At 41.1% G+C, this 23,843-nt stretch overlaps 1 protein-coding gene across 1 annotated transcript; it reads left to right on the top strand.

Moving 5' to 3' along the window:
* Positions 1-4,997: 4,997 nt before the first annotated feature.
* On the top strand, positions 4,998-23,503 carry polr2m (RNA polymerase II subunit M). Its single transcript, XM_058089782.1, has 19 exons — positions 4,998-5,626; positions 6,816-6,896; positions 11,466-11,543; positions 13,165-13,329; positions 13,406-13,498; positions 14,011-14,124; positions 14,201-14,353; positions 16,287-16,412; positions 16,510-16,638; positions 16,720-16,805; positions 16,906-17,011; positions 17,362-17,445; positions 17,648-17,754; positions 17,855-18,463; positions 18,622-18,652; positions 21,258-21,376; positions 22,031-22,558; positions 22,827-23,049; positions 23,290-23,503. The coding sequence occupies exons 1-19, from the start codon at positions 5,552-5,554 to the stop codon at positions 23,431-23,433; spliced, it is 3,051 nt and encodes a 1,016-aa protein (XP_057945765.1). The 5' UTR covers positions 4,998-5,551; the 3' UTR covers positions 23,434-23,503.
* Positions 23,504-23,843: the final 340 nt, after the last annotated feature.

Below are 23,843 nucleotides of genomic sequence, written 5' to 3'. Positions count from 1 at the left end.
AGGTGGAGCGGCTAACACCACGTAGGGTCTCTCAAACAAAAACATTCGGAACAATGCGATCATTCTTAGGATTCCTCCAAGTGCTTCACTGACTTTCACCACACTGATTGTAAGTACTAATAAGTAAATCCAGTGCAGCTAATGTTGTGCTTCCTGTCTTTACACAAAACAATATAGGTTGCGCAAATCTCCGGGGATTAACGAGAAACCAAACAGTACTGACTATTACATGGAATTCGAATGTTGTCAATTGATGACTGGTATAGCACCATACTGCCCTCTAGCGGCCATCTGGACTAGAGTGAATGTTTTCAACACCGCATTTCTCAATGAAAAGCTATTGGACTGATTTAACTTTTATATTTATATAATTGTATAATGGATAAGATAATATGAAAGATAGAAAGAAAAAATATTTTAGCAATATTAGTTTATTGTGAAAACAGTGTACTGTCTTATTTAGGCTACATGAAAGGAACATAATTGTAGAAATACCTCCAACATAAGAAATGTGTTATGAAATTAAAAGCCCATCATCTTTGCAGCTTATGTTCAAAGTTGGTACTCCTGTATATATACACTGTATTATAAACATTTACCTTTTAAGACGACAGCCATAAATCACTTATATTAAAAAGGAAATTGTAACCACACCAGCGTGTCCATATACATACAGTGGTGTGAAAAAGTATTTCTGATTTTTTTGTCACACTTGTGTTTCAGATCATCAAACAAATGTAAATATTAGTCAATGACAAAACATGCAACAGTGAACCTTCCCACGAGTAGCCGACCAATCAAAATTACTCCCGGAACGCAGCGAAGACTCATCCAAGTGGTCACAAAAGACCCCACAACAACATCCAGAGAAACTGCAGGCCTCACTTGCCTCAGTTAAGGTCAGTGTTCATGACTCCACTATAAGAATGACACTGGGTCAAACTGGTGGGGTTCCAAGACAAAAAACACTGCTGAACAAAAAGAAACATTAAGGCATCTCAATGATCCCCAAGACCTTTGGGAAAATACTCTGTGGTGTGACAAGACAAAAGTTGAACTTTTCAGAAGGTGTGTGTCCCATTACATCTGGCTTAAAAGTCATTTCAGAAAAAGATCATGCCAACAGTAAAATATGGTGGTGGTAGTGTGATGGTCTGGGGCTGTTTTGTTGCTTCAGGACCTGGAAGACTTGCTGTGATAAATTGAATCATGAATTCTTCCAAAAAAAAAACAAAAATCAGGGAGTATGTAAACACTTTTCCCCTCCACTATACATGTGCATATACTGTATATACAGTACACACATGTAGCTATACAGTATTTACAGTGTGAAGCAAAATACAGTACCAATCAGTTAGTATGTGGCATGTGCATGCAGGTATGCATGATTTAGCTGTGCGTCTTCAGACATTATGGCGTTTACAGTAACATGTCCATCAACAGAGGCACATGGCTGTGATTGTAAAACACATGAACCCTGAGAGCAGGTTCTTCCTGCTATGCTGAGACATTTGCTCCCTTAGGCTTCCATCGCATGTCTAGTTTGACATTGACGCTGATGAAAGCTTTTTAGTTTGAGTTCAGAGCTGTGATCAATGTCTGTCGGTGCATTTTGATCACTTTTGTGTCATCTTTGTGCACAAACATCCATCGTAGCACGTGGCTTCTTAAGACATCAACCATGTGGATTGCAAAGTGAGAGCTGCTGCACTGCAAGGATTTGGTGACCCCACTGCATGTTCTCCATCCATGTCTGGAGATGTCAACTACATGCGATGAAGTCCAGACCATACATATTTAAGAATTTTGTTTAGGTATTAGGTATTTGAGATGTATCAAAAACAGTCATTATAATGCACAGTGCACGTAAAACATTGACTCACCTCAGTCAACACTTTTACGTTGTGAAATTATGTATATTAATAAATCATATGGGGCGGCACAGCGGTCAAGTGGTTAGCGCGCAGACCTCACAGCTAGGAGACCAGGGTTCAATTCCACCCTTGGCCATCTCTGTGTGGAGTTTTGCATGTTCTCTCCGGTTTTCTCCGGGTACTCCGGTTTCCTCCCACATTCCAAAAACATGCTAGGTTAATTGGCGACTCCAAATTGTCCATAGGTATGAATGTGAGTGTGAATGGTTGTTTGTCTATATGTGCCCTGTGATTGGCTGGCGACCAGTCCAGGGTGTACCCCACCTCTCGCCCGAAGACAGCTGGGATAGGCTCCAGCACCCCCCGCGACCCTTGTGAGGAAAAAGCGGTAGAAAATGAATGAATGAATGAATGAATGAATAACTCATATGGTTGTCATCCATGCAAAAAAATATGGAATTATGTGCTATTTAACTTAAAAAACATGAGTAATAGGTGCAACCACAGCAAGTTATATATCAGTTGTGCACAAAATGTAGTGTAACTCACCAGTCACTACAATGGGTAGCTCTGCTAATGGGATCCAAGAATGACACTTTCAGTTACATGTTCAATTAACTTTTTATCATCATAGGCAATCTTATATACAGTAGTAGTGTTTTTATTTTATACTTAAATACATGTATTGTTTTTATTATTGTAGATACTGCATCTTTCATAGAGTTTTACTGCAGTAAGGGATTAATAATAGTTGCGGTTATTATTGTGAATGTAGTTGCAGTTAATTAGAAACAGGTCCCGGTTGTACACCACCGCTGTAATGAATATCAGAAAAATATTTGTAATTATCTTCTTTGTAAGGCATATTTTTGACACCAGTCTTGTCGGATGTCATTCCATTGTGCAGGTGCCCTAATGAAGTAATGTGCGTCGCTTTACAGTATTTGAAGCGCCTACTTCAAAAGGTCCCCCCGGTGGCTCGTTTTTGGAACCAATGCTGTATTGTGAAGCGTCGCTCTTATATTTGTTAGTTTAGTTAGTTTAGTTTGTGTTAGCTTTGGCGAGCATACAGCAGGAACACCTGGAAGCACTTTTTGTCCTAGTGGTTTTGTAATGACATGCGTGCATGTTTTAAGTAATGTGATGTATATTTATGTGAGAGGAGGTCCACGTGATATTAGACAACCATAAGTGCAGAAAAAAGCCTATGTTTGATGTCTGGTTACACATTAACTAGGTCAACCCTGAGGGAATAGCTCTTGGATTGTTTATTTCATTATATTTGACATGGGCCTTGCAGCATGTACTCATCGAGGCGTTCATTACTAGTTTCTATTAAGAGGGAGTGGCGCCAGGCTCATCAGAGGTGGAATGTGATCCGGTTGTCAGGACGATTGTCTTCTGTGCTCCTCCAACGAATTACAAATACACACACACAACAGGCGACACTGTTATGTTGCCATGCGAACAGTGACATTAAAAAATAATGCGTTCTCTCCTCTTTATCGCTATCATCCTCATCAATGATTTATTTGTTGTAACAGCAAGGTGCCACACTGTGTCTCCTTGGTCAAGTCATGCTTATCTTACAATATATTACATATACAGGTGGTCCTCAGGTTACGGACAGTGCAGGGCTGCTTAGGTGTTACTGTCGCTTTCCCAGGAGCAGGTGCTTTAACATGCCAAGAATACGTATGATCTTCTGAAACTAGTTTTAGCGCAAATCCAGTGTTTATAGACAATTTATACATGTAAACATGTCAACACCTGCAGAATATTTTTGATATTGACCTCGGTTTGGAAGCTTTCCACATGCCACATCCTTAAGGTCATGGTCAAAGGTCAAGCTTAATACTATTGTTAATAGTTATCCTCCCTATCCGTGTGGAAGTGGTAAGTTTTTGGCTATTTAAGTTTCAAAGGTCAAGCTTAATACCATTGCCTGCGATTCTGATGTGAAAACAATATATACAGCAGGGGTCTCAAACACACGGCCCGCGAGCCAAATGTGGCCTGCAGGACACTAGTTTGAGGCCCCCGCCTTGATATGAAAGTTTAATGTTAGTGCGGCCCGTGCAAGTTTGATGTAGATGCTGTATGGTATCATGTACCCAGAAAAAAATATTACTTTTGATTAATGTTCATGTTAAAGGTTAAATAACTGTTAATAGTTATCCTCCCTATCCGTGTGGAAGTGGTAAGTTTTTGGCTATTTAAGTTTCAAAGGTCAAGCTTAATACCATTGCCTGCGATTCTGATGTGAAAACAATATATACAGCAGGGGTCTCAAACACGTGGCCCGCAGGCCAAATGTGGCCCGCAGGACACTAGTTTGAGGCCCCCGCCTTGATATGAAAGTTTAATGTTAGTGCGGCCCGCGCAAGTTTGATGTAGATGCTGTATGGTATCATGTACCCAGAAAAAATTATTACGTTTGATTAATGTTCATGTTAAAGGTTAAATAACTGTTAATAGTTATCCTCCCTATCCGTGTGGAAGTGGTAAGCTTTTGGCTATTTAAGTTTAAAGGAAATAACTTGAAGGCTACCGTTTAGGTCACTAGCTCTCTAGTTTGTGAGCATGTGTCTCAAGACTGTGCAGTTGCGCAATATGTTGTAAATAAAAAAAGTATAAATGTGACTATAGTCGTGTTTTGTCATGTCTACAGGGATCTAATAATGCTTTGTTCATTTTAATCTGAAAAAAATAATTTGTCTACCCACCAACTATATGTGGTTTCCTAAGTTTTTATTATTTGCCGATTTATTATTATTATTATATTTATTTATTACTGATTGATTGATTTTCTTTATTCTTGATTTGGTTATTTATTTTTCATCTTATTTTGTGCAGAAAAATAAAAATTAAGATATTTGAGAACAGTGGAATGTTTTATCAGAGCTTTTATTGTAGAAAATGGGAACCAAAGCACTGAAAAAGTTTGTATATTTTTCTGTTTTTAATAAATGCGTTTTTTTATTTTTTTGGAAAACCTGATGCGGCCCAGCCTTGCTCAGACCCTAGCTCCAGTGGCCCCCAGGTAAATTGAGTTTGAGACCCCTGATATACAGTATGTACGCTTGACTGTTTTTAATGACTGGATTTGCATGGTCTAAGAAGATTGCTGCACCATTCACGTCTTGACTTTTCTCTCAGCATTCCCATGTTCTTTCTCAGGCAGTTACAATTTCTAGTTCAGGTACATATTTTGTAGTGATACTGTGTTGGTTCTTTCCTGTGACTTGAGATGTACCTGTCATTAGAGCTCCACCTGTCCCGAGCCAGGTGGGAGGGCCCAGCCCGCCCTGCGCATATCTTGCTCTCAGGGCAGAGGAGCAGGAGGGTGAAATGTGGCCCAACAGGTCTGATGGGAGCTCAGAGAGAACGAGAGCTTGCTGAGAGACTGACAAGCCTGTCAAGCCAGGTGGACTGTACAGCAGCCGGGTTGGGAATCAAACAATGACTCTGCTGTGTTCCTGTTCCTGAGTGTGAACCTGTGCGGCTATAGAGTGACCCTCGCCATACTTTAACAAGAGTGGAATTTCCCTTGCTCCATAGTGCCGATGAGAGTCAGGAAGGGGCTTTGAGAGGAAGAGTGGGAGGAGGGTCTGTTGGGCTGGGGAAGGGGTGGGGGAGACACACCGTGGAGCCGTGGAGTGGACACAAGAGTAGACATGCTTCACTACGGGCTTGGGCGAACGGTTTCCAGCACCACAACTACCGCCGACTCTCCAGAGTCCAGCAGTGAGGTAAGAAGTCCCTCAGTCCCTCGGTGGAAGGACGTTCACAGTCTATTACACTCTCTTCTTACTCTACACTCTATTTTGCAAACACTGTGGTGTGTGTTTGTACCCCTCCCTCCTCTGCATTTAGTGTATGTTCTCTTGTCAAGCACTGTATTTGTTGGTGAAAATGTGTAATAGAAGAACATGTAAGCGGAGTTGAATGTGCTGCAGGCAGACAGCTTGTCATGTTTATTTGAACATTGCTCTGACATAACACTACTGACATTTAAACCTGCTTTCATGAAGAAAAACCTCCTGTCAACTGAATGCATGCAAGTACTAAATGCAGTATTTTTTTAACAATACTTACATTATTTATTTTGTTTATAATGTATAAAATATTTATTCATTGTGTATTATTCTGGCAATCAATTTTCTTTTTACATTTACACAACTTTTCCAAAAGATACATGTTATAGACACTTGTAGCTATTTGCCCCATAGGAAGTAGGAAGAAATAATCTGTTCCAGGGTCAAACTGTCACCATCACAAAACTTTTTTCCCGTTACTAGTGTAAAAAAATGTTAATCAATATGTAACACCGTCACAAAACACTGCCAACATTTGGTAACATCTGTTCATCCTTTCATTAATTTTCTACCGCTTACCCTACGCTGGAGCCTATCCCAGCTGTCTTCGGGCAAGAGGCGGGGTACACCCTGGACTGGTCGCCAGCCAATCACAGGACACATATAGACAAACAACCATTCACACTCACATTCATACCTATGGACAATTTGGAGTCGCCAATTAACCTAGCATGTTTTTGGAATGTGAAACCCACGCATGCACGGGGAGAACATGCAAACTCAACACAAGAGATGGCCGAGGGTGGAATTGAACTCGGGTCTCCCAGCTGTGAGGCCTCTGCGCTAACCACTTGGTCGTAAAAAGAAGTTAACCCATGAGAGTTTATTTGAGCTCAACTTATATGACAAATAGAATCTCATTTTATAACATTGTGTAAAAAGCTGACCTAATGTTAATATTAATATTAAGTGTAAAAAGAAGAAGAAAAGAACCATCATTATCTGTTGACATGAAAACCAAAGCGTAAGAGATGAACTGGTTCTTTGTTAAAGTTGGACAAAAGTATTGAGATACACATTATTCCGATTGGCATAACTGATTTTTTGACTATTTTTTCCTCAGAGGTCAATCCGACGCCTCCGTTTGACCCTCCACGCAGGAGATGCCGCAAACAACGAGTCCAGATCTGCTTATTCGGATGCGGTAAGTACCTTTTACTGTCTCCATCCCTGATATTGCACCCTTAGCCATCCTGCCTGATGTCCACATAGTTTGACTGAAACAAATTTCCTCAAGATGTGTCTTATGTAATCCTGACAGAAGGGCGTGTGCATGGTCATGTGATGCACATTCTTTCCCCACTATGACCTCAGTTGCATTATACATCTAATTCACATTTATACATTTTTAACATATAGAAACGAAGCAACAGATTGCTGTGTTTATCTTTGTTGTGCACACACACCGCAGGCACGGCAAGTGTTTCCTTTGAGTGACGCCACCCTGGCTTTTTTTTTTGGATTTAAGATGACAGCATGAGATATGTTGTGTTGTTTTGTTGTTTGTTGTGTGTCTGTTCTGGATACTCATAGGATCGTAGTTGTGTTGTTTTTGAACTTTGATCCATGACTTGTCTTGTCAGCATACACACACGCTGATAACACAGGGAGCGTGCTTCCCTTCCTAGTAGGTGTGGTCCTCACCAGTAGAACACTGAAAGGCGAGGAACACACATGTTGCCTGTGATGACGTGTACAGTGTACTTTAGTTTGACTACTAACTAAGACAAGTACACAAATAGTTGCTGTTTGCTTAGGAGGCTCCAGCAAACGCTAGTGGGGATACGCGGTATAGAAAATGGATGGATGGATGGATGTCAAACCCAGTAATAGCGGGCCAGCTGTTTCATACACTTTAGTGCAGGGGTCTCAAACACGCGTCCCCCCATGACACTAGTTTGAGGCCCCCGCCTTTATATGAAAGTTTAATGCGCAAGTTTGATATGGATACTGTATGGTATCATGTACCCAGAAAAAAATATTACGTTTGATTAATGTTCATGTTAAAGGTTAAATAACTGCTAATAGTTATCCTCCCTATCTGTGTGGAAGTGGTAAGTTTTTGGCTTTTTAAGTTTAAAGGAAATAACTTGGAGGCTACCGGTCGCTAGCTCTCTAGTTTGCGAGTTAGCATGTGTCTCAAGACCCTGCAGTTGCGTTTGCATTTGTCTACCCACCAACTATATGTGGTTTCTTAATTTTTAATTTAATTTTATTATTATTATATTTATTTATTACTGATTGATTGATTTTCTTTATTCTTGATCTTATTTTGTGTAGAAAAATGTAAGAGATATAAAAGTAAGATATTTGAGAACAGTGGAATGTTTTATCAGAGCTTTTATTGTAGAAAATCGGAACCAAAGCAAAGTTTATTCATTTTTCTGTTTTTAATAAATGCGTTTTTTTGTTTTTTTTTGGAAAACCTGATGCGGCCCAGCCTTGCCCAGACCCTAGCTCCAGTGGCCCCCAGGTAAATTGAATTTTGAGACCCCTTGAATTTGCTTTAGTGTAATAGATCCCCTTTAAGAACACAGTTAGCCTCACACAGTGTACTAATAACACAACATGATGAGTGTATATGTTAACTGCAACAGCAAATGTTTTTACATTAACCAAAAAACATGTTAATCGGGGCATACGCTAACCGAGGTTCCACTTTAATTTGAATATACAACAAAATATTTCACATTAAATAAACCACTACCTCAATCGTATTCTGCACTCTTTACCCTTTAGCACCACTCTTAAATTTTTTATAGGCCTCATTTCAGTCTTTAATGGTACTATGGTTTGATTTGATAAGTTGCTAATCAAAGTCAACCTCCCAAATGCCATGATTGAGAATATACACAGTGCACTAGAACATAATTGACGAGAACATAATGTAGCCCCCGCTAGTGGTTGTGTTTCTGAACAACCACATCGCGTGGTTATGCTATAAACTTCCCTTGTGTGTGTTTGTGTTGCCGGTGGCCGATATTATCAGACATCCCTAGTAGTTATAAGTTATGACATGTAAATGACAGTATTTTAGGGGATGTTGCAATACTGTGTGAACCTTTTGCATTTACGAGATTGTTCCCGAGTAAACATGCCCTAAGTGAGTGCTTTTGTCCAGATGGAGATTGAGCCTCCACCCTGTGGGATGTCAGGGAGAGCAGGTTGTGTCCATGTCATACCCCAAAGGACTTGTAGTTTCGGTGTCTTCATTTCTGGCTTTTAGTCAGAAACATGTCAGCAACCTCACAGAATGAACTATTGCCAACTCACAGGATGGATGGTTTTAGTCCGTCAACCACAGGGTTAATGACCCAGGACTGTTTCAATGAACCACATCAGTGTGACTACCTAACCTAACCTAATCAGTCATGTAATATATTACAAGGAGTATTTCCAGATAGCGCAGGGGCATTGCAAGACACTACAGATACACATCAATAAATGGCGGATTGAAGGAAAAAGCAAAGTTCAGGAGCTTTGACTTCTTTGTGCAATGCTCAAAGTTACAAAGTTAAGTAACTCTGGGTGGAGCTACAGGGTGGCCAGGGAGGGCCCGGCCCCTGCCCTTGCCACTCGCCGGCCACCCTGTGTGCCACCCTGACGACTGCAGGACAATGTTTGGACAAATGTGGCTCTGTGGTGCGGAACATTACTTCACTCTAATCACCGTTTCAGCTTGGACGCATTTCACTGCAGCACACAATTTTAAGAGCTATCTATTTTATGTTGACGCTTTGCCCGTTTCCCACGATTACTTTGGTTCAGGTGTCTCAAACACGCGGTCCGCGGGCCAAATGTGGCCCGCAGGACACTAGTTTGAGGCCCCTGCCTTGATGTGAAAGTTTAAGTTTAAGTTTTTTTTTTTTTTGGAAAACCTGATTCGGCCCAGCCTTGCCCAGACCCTAGCTCCAGTGGCCCCCAGGTAAATTAAGTTTGAGACCCCTGCTTTGGTTGGTTCCTGTCAAGTTGTCTCACTATGTTGACTTTGACATTTGTTAATATTGGAAGCTCAGTCTGCTGCAGCATTAATGGGCATGCCTAGGAGTCTGGTGTCAAAACGCGATTGCTGATTGACGTATACTTTTGTATTACGTTCTATGTGGTTTTTGGCCGTCATGATCGTAAGCAGAATCCAGACACCATGCATGTCCTCGGGATACAGCTCAGCTATAACAATAAATAATATTATAAGAATGAATAATTATGAATGTCATGTAGACTTATTGCCAGTGTGTGCTACCACTATGTGAGCACTGGTCTCACCTTGGCCACCACAGTTAAAAATTTCTGGCTCCGCCACTGCTCAGCAGTGCTCATACTTCATTGGGTCTTTGGAACTCATGGAATTTAATTCCTCCTGACTTCCTTCAATGATGCTGCAGGAATAATGCCAGCATTTTGAGAGGACTACAACAAAAGTGTTGTACATTTAATCCAAACAAATGTTTTTGTGAGCTACAAATATAGAAAGGGAGTGTCCCGCAATGTGATACAACATGGACATCATCCAAGCAACCAGAATGTCCTAGCTGAGACATGATATGTCATCTTCATGTCACGTAAGAAGGAAACATGCCACACAAAAGACGTCTACACACTGACTGCATTACCACAAACATCCATTCACCTCAAAGTGGCCTTGACTCAATCCTTCAATGAGTCTGTCTGTCCTTCATAATAAAGACACAGAGGAAGCTTTGTGACCTCTCAATGACTCAGTAAAGTGTTTTATTATTGCGTTGGTGTGTAATTACTCGCAAAGACGAGCATTTAAGTTGTTTGTACATGGCAGTGGAACTCAACTCCACATGGCAGCACTGTTGGGACAACCTCATCATTTTGCAGCAGTAATGTTGGAGAAATGTGAGGCTGGCCTGCATCCATGTAAAAACAACATTGGGGTCTTTGTTCTGGTCCTCCTCGCTCTTATCTTGACTGCATGTGGAGACTGACGCCTCCTTTGATAGACAACAGGTCTGGAATGTTAGTTTAGATACATAAGCCCCTTTTCCACCTATGCACATTTGGACTGTAGGAACCCTGCCCAAAATGAAGTTAATTCAGCCAAACCCTGCCCCCCCCCCCCCCCCCCCAAAAAAAAAAAACTCCTGTTTTTTGTCCATCTTTCTCACTAGTCAGTTTAAATAGTTTCCCGTAAATTTTCTGTATTTTAACGTCCATCCATCCATTTTCTATGGCGCTTATCCTCATTAGGACCTACATATTTTCGGAATGTGGGAAAGGGAAAAGTCATGCATAGGGAGAACAAGAAATCTCAACACAGAGATGCCCAAACAGAGATTCAAACCCAGATCTCCTGACTATGTGGCCAACATGCTAACCGCTAGCCTCGTATTTTAACTTTATTTTCAATAAAAGTCTGCAAAAGCAATGGTGCAGCACTTTGGTATCCCTCCTTCCGCCCTGCGTTTTTTTTCTTGCAACAGTGGAGTGAGAGATGGATGATTTGGCCCACCATCTTATGTAGTACTTTTTAAAATCCTGAACCTATAGATGGGGTTGCAGTGCTGAATACTACTACTACTTTGAGCTCTGCAAAAGCAAAACACAAGGTGCCACAAAAACAGTTGGAGGAGCTACTTGGTGGAAAAGTGGATGGATGCTTGTTGAAGAAAAAAAACAAAACATTAGTTTGAATATGTTTTAAAGTCCCATCCTGTTCATGAGCACATGTGTTATCTCTGTGCAGGATGACAAAGATGGCTGGAAAAAAAGGAATGGGCTCATCCAAAGGGAGAGGCCAGCTGGTAGAGAGTCACCCAAGCAGGTAGGCTCCTCCATATGAATAGTAGACACTATACCGACCACACCATTTAATGGGATCCAATCCAAGAGCTCTATCATTAATTCTGCTTTTACAAAGAAAGCAATGCTCAGTTTTGGAAGACCCCCGAATGAACCTCTTTTACTACCTGACAGCCAAAGTATTAGAAGCAACTCTCAGTGTGATGAAGTATAGTTTTGCACTGCTGCAGGCTACCACAATAATAAACATATTGTTATATCTACCAATAAAAACTGAGCATCGTTGTCTTTGTTGATGCAGGTTTTGTATTGGATTTCATGCTTCTAATCGTCACACCACTTTTGATGATACATTGCAACTAATTGGATAAATATGTATTATGATGATTATGTGTATTTCATGCATACATTTGACAGGAATTTTCAGGTAATTGTTGATAGATAATAAATATGGGAACATAAGCTGGGATAAGACCATCATGGGACAGGTCACTTTTACCTTACTGATGATGTGTTGCAATAGTAGTAATATCAACTTCAGGAAATTGGTCCCAGCCTGTGAAATGTAATGTTCATATTATGTCCTTTATGATGATAAACCAGCTTATCGGCTGACTGATTTTGATTAGTAATAAGCAATATTTTCTCATACCTTGCTGGTGGAAATTTCCAGTATATACAATGATGAGTGTTGTAATTTAAAGGGGTCCTACTGTGCTTTTTCCACTTTTATGACCTAAAAATGTAGATAGAATATTGTAATATTGTGTTAAACGATACCAAACTTTCAGATAATGAGGTTTGGGGTGGCTCACAACGCTCGGTTTCAGAAAGCTTTTTCTAACACCGGACTTTCTTATATGGGCATGCCTGGGTACAAGTTGTACAAGATGTTCACTGTACAAACTGAGGGGGACCAATCACAGCTGAAGGGCCGTGCTTTGAGGCGGGCTGTGGGTGGAATAAATGAAAACAGACCGCTTTGGAAATACAGCTGGATTAGGTGCAGATAATAGAAGATCTAGAAAGCTTAAGGTTATTGTTTGCTCTATAGGAGTCCACAACTCAATACAAACGGACAAAAATTAGCATAATAGGTGCCCTTTAAGTCCCATTTGTCCAACATAAAAGCACCTAAATCGCTCAATGTCTGTTTGGTTCACAGTTCTATATTAGTTATTATATTAGTAATTTCAGCCATGAACAGTGTACACATCAAACAATGCAATGTAGACACATGATTAACATGACAAAGGCCCACCAGACTACACAGAGCGACACAGAATTTAAATAAGAGACATTCAATATTTGTTTTTAGCACTTCTTAAAATGTTTGGTTTGGTCCACTGGCTGCTGCTGGTCCAGCAGGCAGAAAGAACAGCAGCTCAGGTTCTGGGTTTTAGAAACCTGACACCCTCAATTCAACCTTCTTTCATTTTTTTTTTGACATCCGTTCCCAACTTCCTGTTTCCACTATAGAGCAGCAACAGTGCTGCAAAGACTTGATGTGCTGCACACATGTAAGCACGTGCAACAAACACAAATGCCTCTTAGAGCGATTGTGCACACACAGGCAGGATGCACACAAAAACGAACAGTCCAAGCTGAAGGAAACCTGAGTAGTGCGTCCTTGTCTCCCTCAGCACCTCAGTGACATGACCAATGGGCTGCCAGAGCCTTCGCTGCAGCAGCGTGGCCCTAAAATGTATGGCGTAGTGCAAAGGAACAACACGGACAGACAACAGGAAGTGATGGCGCGCGAGTGGACTGTCCATCACCTTCATGATGAAATGAGGTACATCAGGGAGGTGAGTGACATCTACTTGCTTGTTTGTTAGATGGTATGGTGAATCCCATGACGATGCTCTTTGTGTGCTTGTACAGGTGAGGGATTCCTTGGAGAAGGTCAGAGAGCGTATGTATGGCCAGTTTGGAGGCATGCAGCAATCTGTGCACAAGCTCTCACAGGAAATAAGGGTAAGCGCATCATGTGGTTAGAACACTGCATGTCTGCTGTATGGTATGCTATATAAATTCGGATATGTTTTTTTAAAATCATACATTACATTCATTCATTCATTTTCTACCGCTTTTTCCTCACGAGGGTCGCGGGGGTGCTGGAGCCTATCCCAGCTGTCTTTGGGCGAGAGGCGGGGTACACCCTGGACTGGTCGCCAGCCAATCACAGGGCACATATAGACAAACAACCATTCACACTCACATTCATACCTATGGACAATTTGGAGTCGCCAATTAACCTAGCATGATTTTGGAATGTGGGAGGAAACCCATGCATGCACGGGGAGAACATGCAAACTCCACACAGAGATTGCCGAGGGTGGAATTGAACCCTGGTGTTCTAGCTGTGAGGTCTGCGCGCTAACCACTAGACCGCCGTGCCGCCTCATACATTACATCATCATACATATACATTCCAATGGTAATCAGTCAAGAGGTCATCAGTCAAGTCCATGCATATGTTTTTACAGGTTGCCAACTCCCGCCGCAGGAATCTGGAGTCCGAGGTAAAGGTTCGCACGGCAGCCATGGACAAATTTGATCAGATGAACAGCACCCTGATATCAGCCAACATTGGCCTGCAGGTAGCTGACTGCCAACATGAAGATATCGTGCACAAAATAACAGTAAGACGTGGAACCATTTGTGTTGTCTTTGCAGAAATCCCTCCTAGAGAACTGTCAAACCCGAGTGGACGTAAGAGAGGACATGAAGAGTTTACGCAGCACCTGTACGAAAACACAAGAACAGCTGAGAGACAAGGAGAGAGAACTGGCTGCGGCACATGCCGAAAACCAAAATCTAAGACTTCAGGTAGGATGTTTGTGCAGAAAGTACAACGTTTTACTGTGGAAGTACCTGCTCTGACACATTCATGGACACAGTTGTCACCCCACTGGTGTGACTAGTCAGTCTCCTCCAGAAAAAAAAGTCTGATAAGAGACGTCGGACGAGTTGTGCAGCAATATGTGAGAAAAGATGACACCTTGGGTATACACAGTGTATTGTTTGCATGTGTCCTGACCGGTTTTGCTCGCCACGTTTCATTATGCCTTTATGTGACTAACAGGTGGAAAGACAGCAATCATCCTGAACGTCTTCACAGGAACAATATAATGAGATACAATACAAGAGCTGTATCAGAAATTCAACCTCATAAAATATAACTGTACATTGCAGCATCATAGACGGCTACAATGTCACCTACCGGACAGCTAGTTTTTTTTTTTTTTACATTTTCTTAGGTATGCAAAGTGTGGCCTAATCCAATCCAATCCACTTTATTTATATAGCACATTTTATAAACAGAGTTTCCAAAGTGCTGCACAGACTAGTAAAATTAAAAAGTAATAATCCAAAACTAAAAGATCATTTAAGAAATAAAATAGTAAAATAGATATTAAAATATTAAAAACAAGAAACAAAGCAATAAAAGTATAAAAAATAAAACCAATTACAATAAAAATGAGGAACTAAAAGACACAGGACCATACGACTCACTCCGAGTTAAAAGCCAGAGAATAAAAGTGGGTTTTAAGACGAGACTTAAAGCTTTCGATGTTGGGACCATTTGCCGCCCACAAGTTGTTTTTTTTATTGGCCTGTGTCACACTTTTTTATGTACTGGGGAAAGAGGAGCAAAAAGGCACAATGTACACAGTGATACAGAAGAAATGTTCCTAATAATAGCAAATAATTACGCAATGATTTGTCTTTGTCTTTCAACATATATTTTTAGCCTTTTTACAACATTTTAAAATATATGTCACAATATTAAATGGTGACATTTGATTTTCAGTATGCGGCCCTCAGTGGAAAATGTGGACGCTTTTTCACTAGGCGTTTAGCATTGAGCTGTGTGAGAAATTTCAAGACATTCAAAGCTTATGGTTGTAATAATAGCGCCACCATGTGTTGTATTGATCAGAAAAATGATAGCACAGCCAACACAGTAGCGATGCAAGTCTAGCCAAATTGTCACCTTTTTGAATGCAGCGGGTAAAGAAAAAAACTGCCGATGTATGAAAGCACAATCGTGCAGTTGCTTCAAATAGTGGGGAATATGAATCATATTTTCAGCAACCTTCTGACAAAATAAGTCCTTTATTTGTCCACTTTAAGTGTCCACTTGCTGTTAAATTGTTCATCCTTTGAGGTTAAATAAGGTGATGAAAATATTAGCCCTCAGTATGATGCAATATACTTTTTAACCACTGCACACTACAATAATACATTAATTCATTCATTTTCTACCGCTTATCCTCACGAGGGTCGCGGGTTATGCTGGAGCCTATCCCAGCTGTCTTCGGGCGAGAGGCGGGGTACACCCTGGACTGGTCGCCAGCCAATCACAGGGCACATATAGACAAACAACCATTCACACTCACATTCATACCTATGGACAATTTGGAGTCGCCAATTAACCTAGCATGTTTTTGGAATGTGGGGGGAAACCGGAGTCCGTGGAGAAAACCCACGCATGCACGGGGAGAACATGCAAAGTCCACACAGTGATGACCGAGGGTCACAATAATAGACATATTGTAGGTCAGACATGAAGGTGTTCATCTCAATTCCACAACTAACCGACCTTCTTTCACTCATGTAATTTTTTCCTATAACTGGTCACACGCCATCCAGAATTTACAACTGTCTTTTTCTGTTCCACATCTACACTTTGGTGCCATTCCTGCATCAGTATGCAGCATACTGCCGAGCACAGTGGTTATTTTTGCTTTTTGCCCAGGTGGAATCTTCACGAGAGGCCAACAGCAGGGCCCTCATGGAGCTCTCCATGACACTCCAAAGGGACTACGAGGAAAAGCTGCTGGAAGAGCGAAGGAAACACAGGGAGGAGATTGAAATACTCCAGGTGCTGCACTATTTGCTTTTTCATCAACGTGATACATCCTTTGCCAAAAGAAAGAACATGTCCTGGGCCATTTCAAACAATGTTTTTGCTTCTCCAGGCCCAACTGGATGAGTACATCAGACGACTAGAGGAAGCAGAGCTGAACATCAAAATTGCAGAGGCCAAAATTGCAGAAAGGGATGAGAGGATCTGTGAAGTGGAGCGCCTACTTGACTGCATGGGAACGGTAAACACATAAAAAAAAAAAATACAGCAACATGGCTACATGTACTTTGTGCAGATAATAAACACTTGATCAATCTCACAGGAAAAGAGTCAACTACAGCAAAAACTGCAGGAATGTGAGCGCTTGCTGGAGCTGAGTGATACAACAGACGGACCTGCAGTCATAAGGTATTTGATGTGTTTCTAAAAAGAGAAGACAATTAGTTGAGATTACCGCTCAAACAGCTGTTTCCGACTTTTGTCTTGCTGACTGTTGGTGGTCTTGCAGGTCCCAAGATCTGCACGTCGAAGCTGGAAGTCTGAGAGAGAGAATCAAACACTTAAATGATATGGTCTTCTGCCAACAGCGGAAGGTCAAAGGGATGATTGAGGAGGTAAGAGAGGTCATTTGAGGATGTCCTTTTGTTTTTAATGTCACTGGCAAGACGATAAGGTTTTGTGTACAGACACTAGTTGTCAAAACATGTTGTTTACATTGGCCATGCCGTGCAGCTTCAGAAGAATGAAGACATAAATGACAATCATGGTGATTTCAAACTTCTACTATGTCTACCAAGAGCATCCAATGACACTATTTCATACAAATCAGGTTTTAATCCTCACAGAAATCATGCTAACAGCATTATATGGAAAGCTTGACCTCCAGGACACTGATCCTCTTGGATCAGCTCTTTTACATGGCATGCCATGGTCTCACCAATGTTTTCTTGCTGAAATCGTCAAGGTGCAAACACTACGAGCTCAAGTCGCTCAGAAGGATATGTTCATCTCAGAGCTGCTGGACCGAATTGCAATAGTGGAGTGTGAGGTAAGGCTGCGTGTGTGTGCATGATGGGATGTTCGACGTGGGTTGGTGGATGCAGAAGACTTTCTATTTGGTGCGGAATGCTGGATTACCTGAACTTTGAGGCCCCTTTTTGCGCACCTTTTCACGTGTACAAGGTGACTGCAGTCTTTGCATGAATCTGAACCTGACGGTCTTGTCTTTTCTCCTCTTTTCCTTTTCCTAGAATAATGAATTAGAAGACAAGCTCAAGTATTTTATGTCCACACAGAATAGTGAAGAAGAAGATATGGACATTGGGGAGAAAAGACTAGTCTGCAATATTCTCCCAAGGTAAGGCAGGACACATTACATAGTGGAGTGTTTAATGAAGGGGGTGTGGCAATGACAAGGGGGCGGGGTTTCTTTGTTTAACATCTGACTGTTCAAACAGAGTTGAAGAAGTGCCGTGGCATGATGTTGAACTTCCTATTCTGCATGAACTGAATCATCTCAATCCCATAGACCACCCCCCACCTGATCCATCACCATTTGCCATACCACCTCCGCCACAAATGCCACCTCCTTTACCGCCAGAACCTCCATTATCACCCACACAACCTCCATTACCACCACTACCTTCATCCCCTACACCACCTTCATCACCCACCCAAACGACACTCCCCATTCAACCCCCGTCATCTCCCACGGAACCATCAGCCCTACCTTCACTGTACCTAACAATGCCCACACAAGTAAGGACATTCAGGCCTAACAATCCTCCGCCCAGCAGGCTGGAGTCCAGTTTACTTCGCTACACGCCTGTTGAGTACAGCCGCTTCTTAGAGTCCAACCCGACACCACCGAGAGAAATGTTCTACTCCAGCCGAAACTCATTCGATTCCCAAACTTCAGCAAGCCAGTTCAGAGACGAGGTGGACGCTGAGTCGCTGTCCAATCAAGACGAGTCTTCAACGTCGTCTCAAAGAGCAAAACCAAGGATACGCTGCCTCAATACACCATTCATGAAATTAATGGAAATAACAGCTAATATAAACATACAGTAATATACCGGGATTATTAGTTCTTGGAGATATGTAAGTTCTTTTCACAACTAAGAAGCAGGAAGCAGCCATTTAGCTTAGCAAAAGAAGATAAATACAGCTAAAAATATTTAGACTGGTTTGGAAAATCTCAATGCTACGGGCATCTTTGTGAAAGGTTACAAATGTCACAGTGGTTTGTAATACTGGTGAGGAACACCATATTATGTTGTATGACTTACAGTGACATTATTTACCGTGTAAAACCTCTCGTATTTATATTTTTTGAAGTGCATCGACACATGGGGGTATTCTGCAAAAGTGAGTTAGCCAACCCAGGCTAAAGATGCAACTCAACAAAAACTAAATTCGCCAAACGGTACTTGAAACGATGGTTAGCAACTCCTTTTGTCAAGTCCGGTTCTCAGCTTTGTGCTCTTTACGTGTTCACATTAATGTGTAGAATAATGCCGAGCCTGTAAATGCGCAAGTTAACATTGATTTACTATACTAACTACACAAAATATGTCTATTTTGCAGCAATAGAATGCTGGTGGCCGACCACTAGGTGGCACTGTTGACATGTTTTGCGGCTTTGTGGTGACTTTCTTTGTGACAAACATTTGCTTATTGTTAGAATAAATGTTTTGTTGCTGTTGATTAATGCCTCAAAGCGCTTATTCCTCCAGCAAATATTGTAATATATGGAAGACTAACGGGCTGAGTACTCACGCAAGGACCACTGTGAAATATACGTCTGTTAACATTGGCCTAATTATTAATATTTCAATTGCATTTTATTCCTGCTGCTCGGCTCAAAAGGTGAGCGAATTTAGCGTATCCTCTCGGCTGAAAAACAGTATCTCTTATAGAGAATTTAATTCCCTGGCTACAGCCACTCCAGTCATACTGTTGTTCCCACATCCACCGGGTTCTCAATAAATGGTGACGCCATCTCATGAGTTACAGAGTGACACAGCAGCGCTTTCGTAGCCAATTTAAGCTCTGGTTGAATGAGTTTCGTTACTAGTCCGGCTTTCTCCTCAACACAGCTTGCTAACCCGCTAAACTCGCTTTGCGGTAATACCCCCTTATAAAGGAGTTGATGTTTATTTACTTACAATCAGAGCCCAGTTTACTTTTTACACTTGTTTCAAGCTTTTTCTGTACAAAAAGAAGTAGCTAATTTTCTTAGCAAAACGGAACAACATTGTATGTTTACGTTTATGAAATCCTTCTAACATTATTCCTTATTTCCCTGGCCAGTTGGTGAAAAATATGGTTCTAGATGTTGTTTAGAATCATGCCTCACAACATGATATATAATATGAAGTTCTAAACTGTAGGTGTACATAATCTCATATGAAGAGGCATATTTTGTAAATACAGTAGTATTTTCGTTTACAACAACAATAATGTAACCCACACTGCAATCGAACTAAAAGGCTGCAGTCAAAAGTGAAGATTTTATGTGTGTATTTTCTTATCATTTTGTATCCGCTCTGTATGAATAAAAATGTTTTGTTATTATCACATTATGTACAAGATATTTATTTGCATATATGGCATGCCTTCAGAAAAAAAACTGCTTTGGGAAACAGTGGTGGGATTAAATATTGATATTTTTTTCAACTTGCTTTTACTGCATTTTTCTGGTCAAAAACACAGTGGAAACCTCACACACACTCAACAGGGGCCCTAGAAACACCCAAAAATGGCATAAAATGCCAGAGTTTGGATTTTGTGATTTTTGTAAAAAAAACGTAAGGGGGGAGGGGGGTATCGTTTTTTTCATTTTTTTCAACTTGTTTCTAATGCACTTTTCTGGTCAAAAACACAGTGGAAACCTCACACACACTCAACAGGGGCCCCAGAAGCACCCAAAAATGGCATAAAATACCAGAGTTTGAATTTTGTGATTTTTGACAAAAACGTAGGGGGGTGTATTGACCTTAAAAACATGTCTGCCACTCCTGAGCCACAGACAAAAGTATGCAACTACATTTATCAAGTAACTGCATTATACTCTAACGTGTGTTTCCATATTAAAGACCATATTGTATGAGTAACTGTACCTCCTTAATGTGTAAGTGAATATGCAATAAACAGTAAATTCCTTTCTCTGATTTTTATGTCCATTATCGACATCATCATTGTTGTTTGATAACAGATTTTCTATGCAATGACTTTGGTGTGTCATTTATTAATCTACACACACAATATACACACGACAATTATCTTTTTTTGTAATGTTATTTATTATGAAATATAGATATAAGTGTAATTTGAATTTGAATAAACAGTGGAAAATAAAGGTTTGAATGTAATTCTACAGACGAAATGCATACCTAAATGGTTATGTTGGCATTACAAAAATAGCCAACTTGTTCGGTAAGTTATGTCAGAAGAATAACTGTGCATTCATATGTGAGAAAAATGACATTTTTTAAATTAACTCAAACTCCAACTAGCTTTGGACCCAAATAGCATTGTGGATGCCTGCTATAACATATCTGGCCTGTGAGAGGTGCTAAAACCCTTTGATTGTGTTTAAGTGCTCACAGTACCCTCTTTCACCACTGGGGGAAGTAGAAGGCATTTCATGCTTACCAAAGAAGAAGAAGAACACTTTGAAAGTGTTGTCTCTTCAAAATGTATCGCCTTTAATGGTATTAATTCAGCTTTATCGCCCACCAAACAACTGATTTATTTCGTCAGATTCGATTGAAAATGTTTGTTTTATGAACAATGCCGCGTTGAGAAGTGTATAGCTAGTTTCCGCTGTTCGTGAGCGGCTGTAACTAACTTGTTTAGCTAGCTGTGATGTCCTCGCCGTGGACAGAGCGCCAGGGACAGGTGGGAGACTTGAGGAACCAAAGTAGAGAACAGCTCCAAGAACTACTGCTGCGACAAAACGCCGTACTCTCGAACAAGTAAGGTCTACACGATGTATTGAATCTTAGTTTAATGAAGACTTCAAACGCCCAATAACCAGCAAAACAAACACTCTAACAATGCATGTTCCATGATGAACAGGTTGGGCTGTCAATTAAATATGGAGAACGCCCTGCCAGACTTGTCAACACTTGATTATTCCATCAAACTTGGACAATACATTGTCTTAAAATAATCAGTAGTATCCTTGCCTCCATTGTCGAGGCAGCTGTGGCCGTAAGGTGGTCGGTGCCTGTTGTGGTAGTAATCCTAGAACCCATTGGTGGACACCAGCGGTGAGGGATACTATCAAGCTGAATAAGGAGTCCTTTCGGGTTTTTTTTTAATTATATAAATCAACATATTTAATGACCTTCTGGACAGTTTAACATTAGGCCCACAACATATATTGTACAATGTAATAACATCCAATTCAAGAGCTGTATCAGACGTCAAGAGTTTTGAATGAAACTGTCAACAGTGATTCAAAATGCAACGCATGTGTTCCTTCCACCACAGCAGATATGTCATGTTACACATATCGATATCTTGAGTTGGACAATATCGGCATAAAGCCAATATCAGACATCCGTAATTATAATCTTTTACCTATACCGTAAATGATTGATTTGGATATTTTGCTGTGTTTGCAGGAAATTAATAGAGACTCTTCCTGACAAAGGGAAGAAGCTGAGAGACTTTGCAGAAAGGATACAACTTGCCATTGAGCACCGTGATGAAGATGACAGGAGGAAGAGTTTGGTGTCGGCAGCCAGAACAGAATTCCAGTCCAAATACCAGCAAGCCTTCACTGTGCAGCAACATGCGGTGCAAAGTGAGGTAGCAACCTCACCGTCGACGGAAGCGTTACCTGCCTGCATTCATGCGGAGCAGGACAACGACACTGTGGTTGGACTTGTCAGCAGAGAGGCTGCTGCTGAAACCATGGTGATGGCCGCCTCTGGGGCTTCTCTGAACTCTGTTGGGACAAAAGAGAGCGACCTTGAAGAAGCCTTGGGAAGGGTCACCATCTCTACTAGCACTGGTTCTAGTGGTAAAAACAAGGATAAGGAGGACAATTACTTCCTCAGGAAGCAGACGTCAAAAAAGCCTCACATTGTAACAGTCCTTGAAAGGGCGGAGAATACTTCCACCCCTCGTCATAAATTCAAACCAAACCAGTGAGTAGATCATATCAAATGACAATTTTTATATCTTTCATTATTATACTGTATCATTTATTAACATGTTAAGCTAGTTAGATAATTTAAAGTGATCAGAGGTGGGAATGGTTGTTTTTCAATATGTACCTTGCAATTGGTTAGCTACCTGTCTCTCGCCCAAAGTCAATTGGGATAGTCTCCTGCTCATTATTGACCCTCATGAGAACAAGCGTTAGATGGATGGGTAATTAGTAATGTTTCCCTTTCAACCTTCCTGACTTTCCAGGCGAGCAAACAGAGGCAACAACTCTCCGTCTGACCCCTCATCACCCAGCCTGTCGTCTGAGGGGTCGTCTCCGCTCTCGGCACAGGCCAGGAGGGAGCGTGACAAAAAACACCTGGATGACATCACGGCCGCAAAGCTACCTCCTCTCCACCACAACCCAGCCCAGCTTCTGTCTCTGCAAGAGTCTGCAGACCTCCTGAGAGAACAGACTAAGAAACAGCAGGTTAGTCCAAATTGCTCAGTTAATGAAAATCCTATGTCAACCATATATGTCACTTTATGTCAATATCTGCCAGATTCACGTTTTAACAGTAGATTCCCATTTTATTGGCCAACTGCATTAGAATGCTTTATCCTTGTAACAGCACTAGGTGGCAGCATTTCACCTGCAACTACCTGTTGTTACTAAGCGTTCCTTGAGCCTAGTGTGGTGCGTCTAGTCATGTTTTCTGGTTCATGACAGGAGCTCCAGGCCAAGATGGCAGCACAAAAACTGTCTGAGGGATTGAAGATCTGCATGGACACCTACAGTCCTGACAGCGGCCCCATGGCGGCCTACAGGGAGGTACATGATGAAGGAGCACAGCTCTCCTCAGAAGAAGACTGACCCTGGAAGTTTGTGTGACCCCTGAACCCCTGAGGAAAACTTTGCCTGAATCGTGGATGGAATTTGAATGCTACAAATTTCATTTGGTATCAGGTATTACTGTTTCTTGCATGAATACTCTCATGTTCTTGATTCAGGTGCTACATGTGAAATATACATTTTTTTCATATAAATTAAACATCAAAATATTTATATCAAACGATTTGAAGCAAGCAGAAGAAAGTCCTGTCTGAACAATTTTAGCAACATAAAGCCCTTTCCTTGGCCATGATTTAGATTTAAATGCGAACAATGACAAATAAATACATTGCTATTTAATGAAATGGTATGGCCTTGAGTGTACTAATGCATACAAGAGTCATTGTATTTTTCACAGAAATAATATAAAAAAGTAGTCCTTTTGAGTCAAA

Source organism: Doryrhamphus excisus, chromosome 12 (assembly GCF_030265055.1).
Source record: "Doryrhamphus excisus isolate RoL2022-K1 chromosome 12, RoL_Dexc_1.0, whole genome shotgun sequence".
Lineage (NCBI taxonomy): Eukaryota > Metazoa > Chordata > Actinopteri > Syngnathiformes > Syngnathidae > Doryrhamphus > Doryrhamphus excisus.
This window is presented reverse-complemented; position numbering and strand designations above follow the sequence as displayed.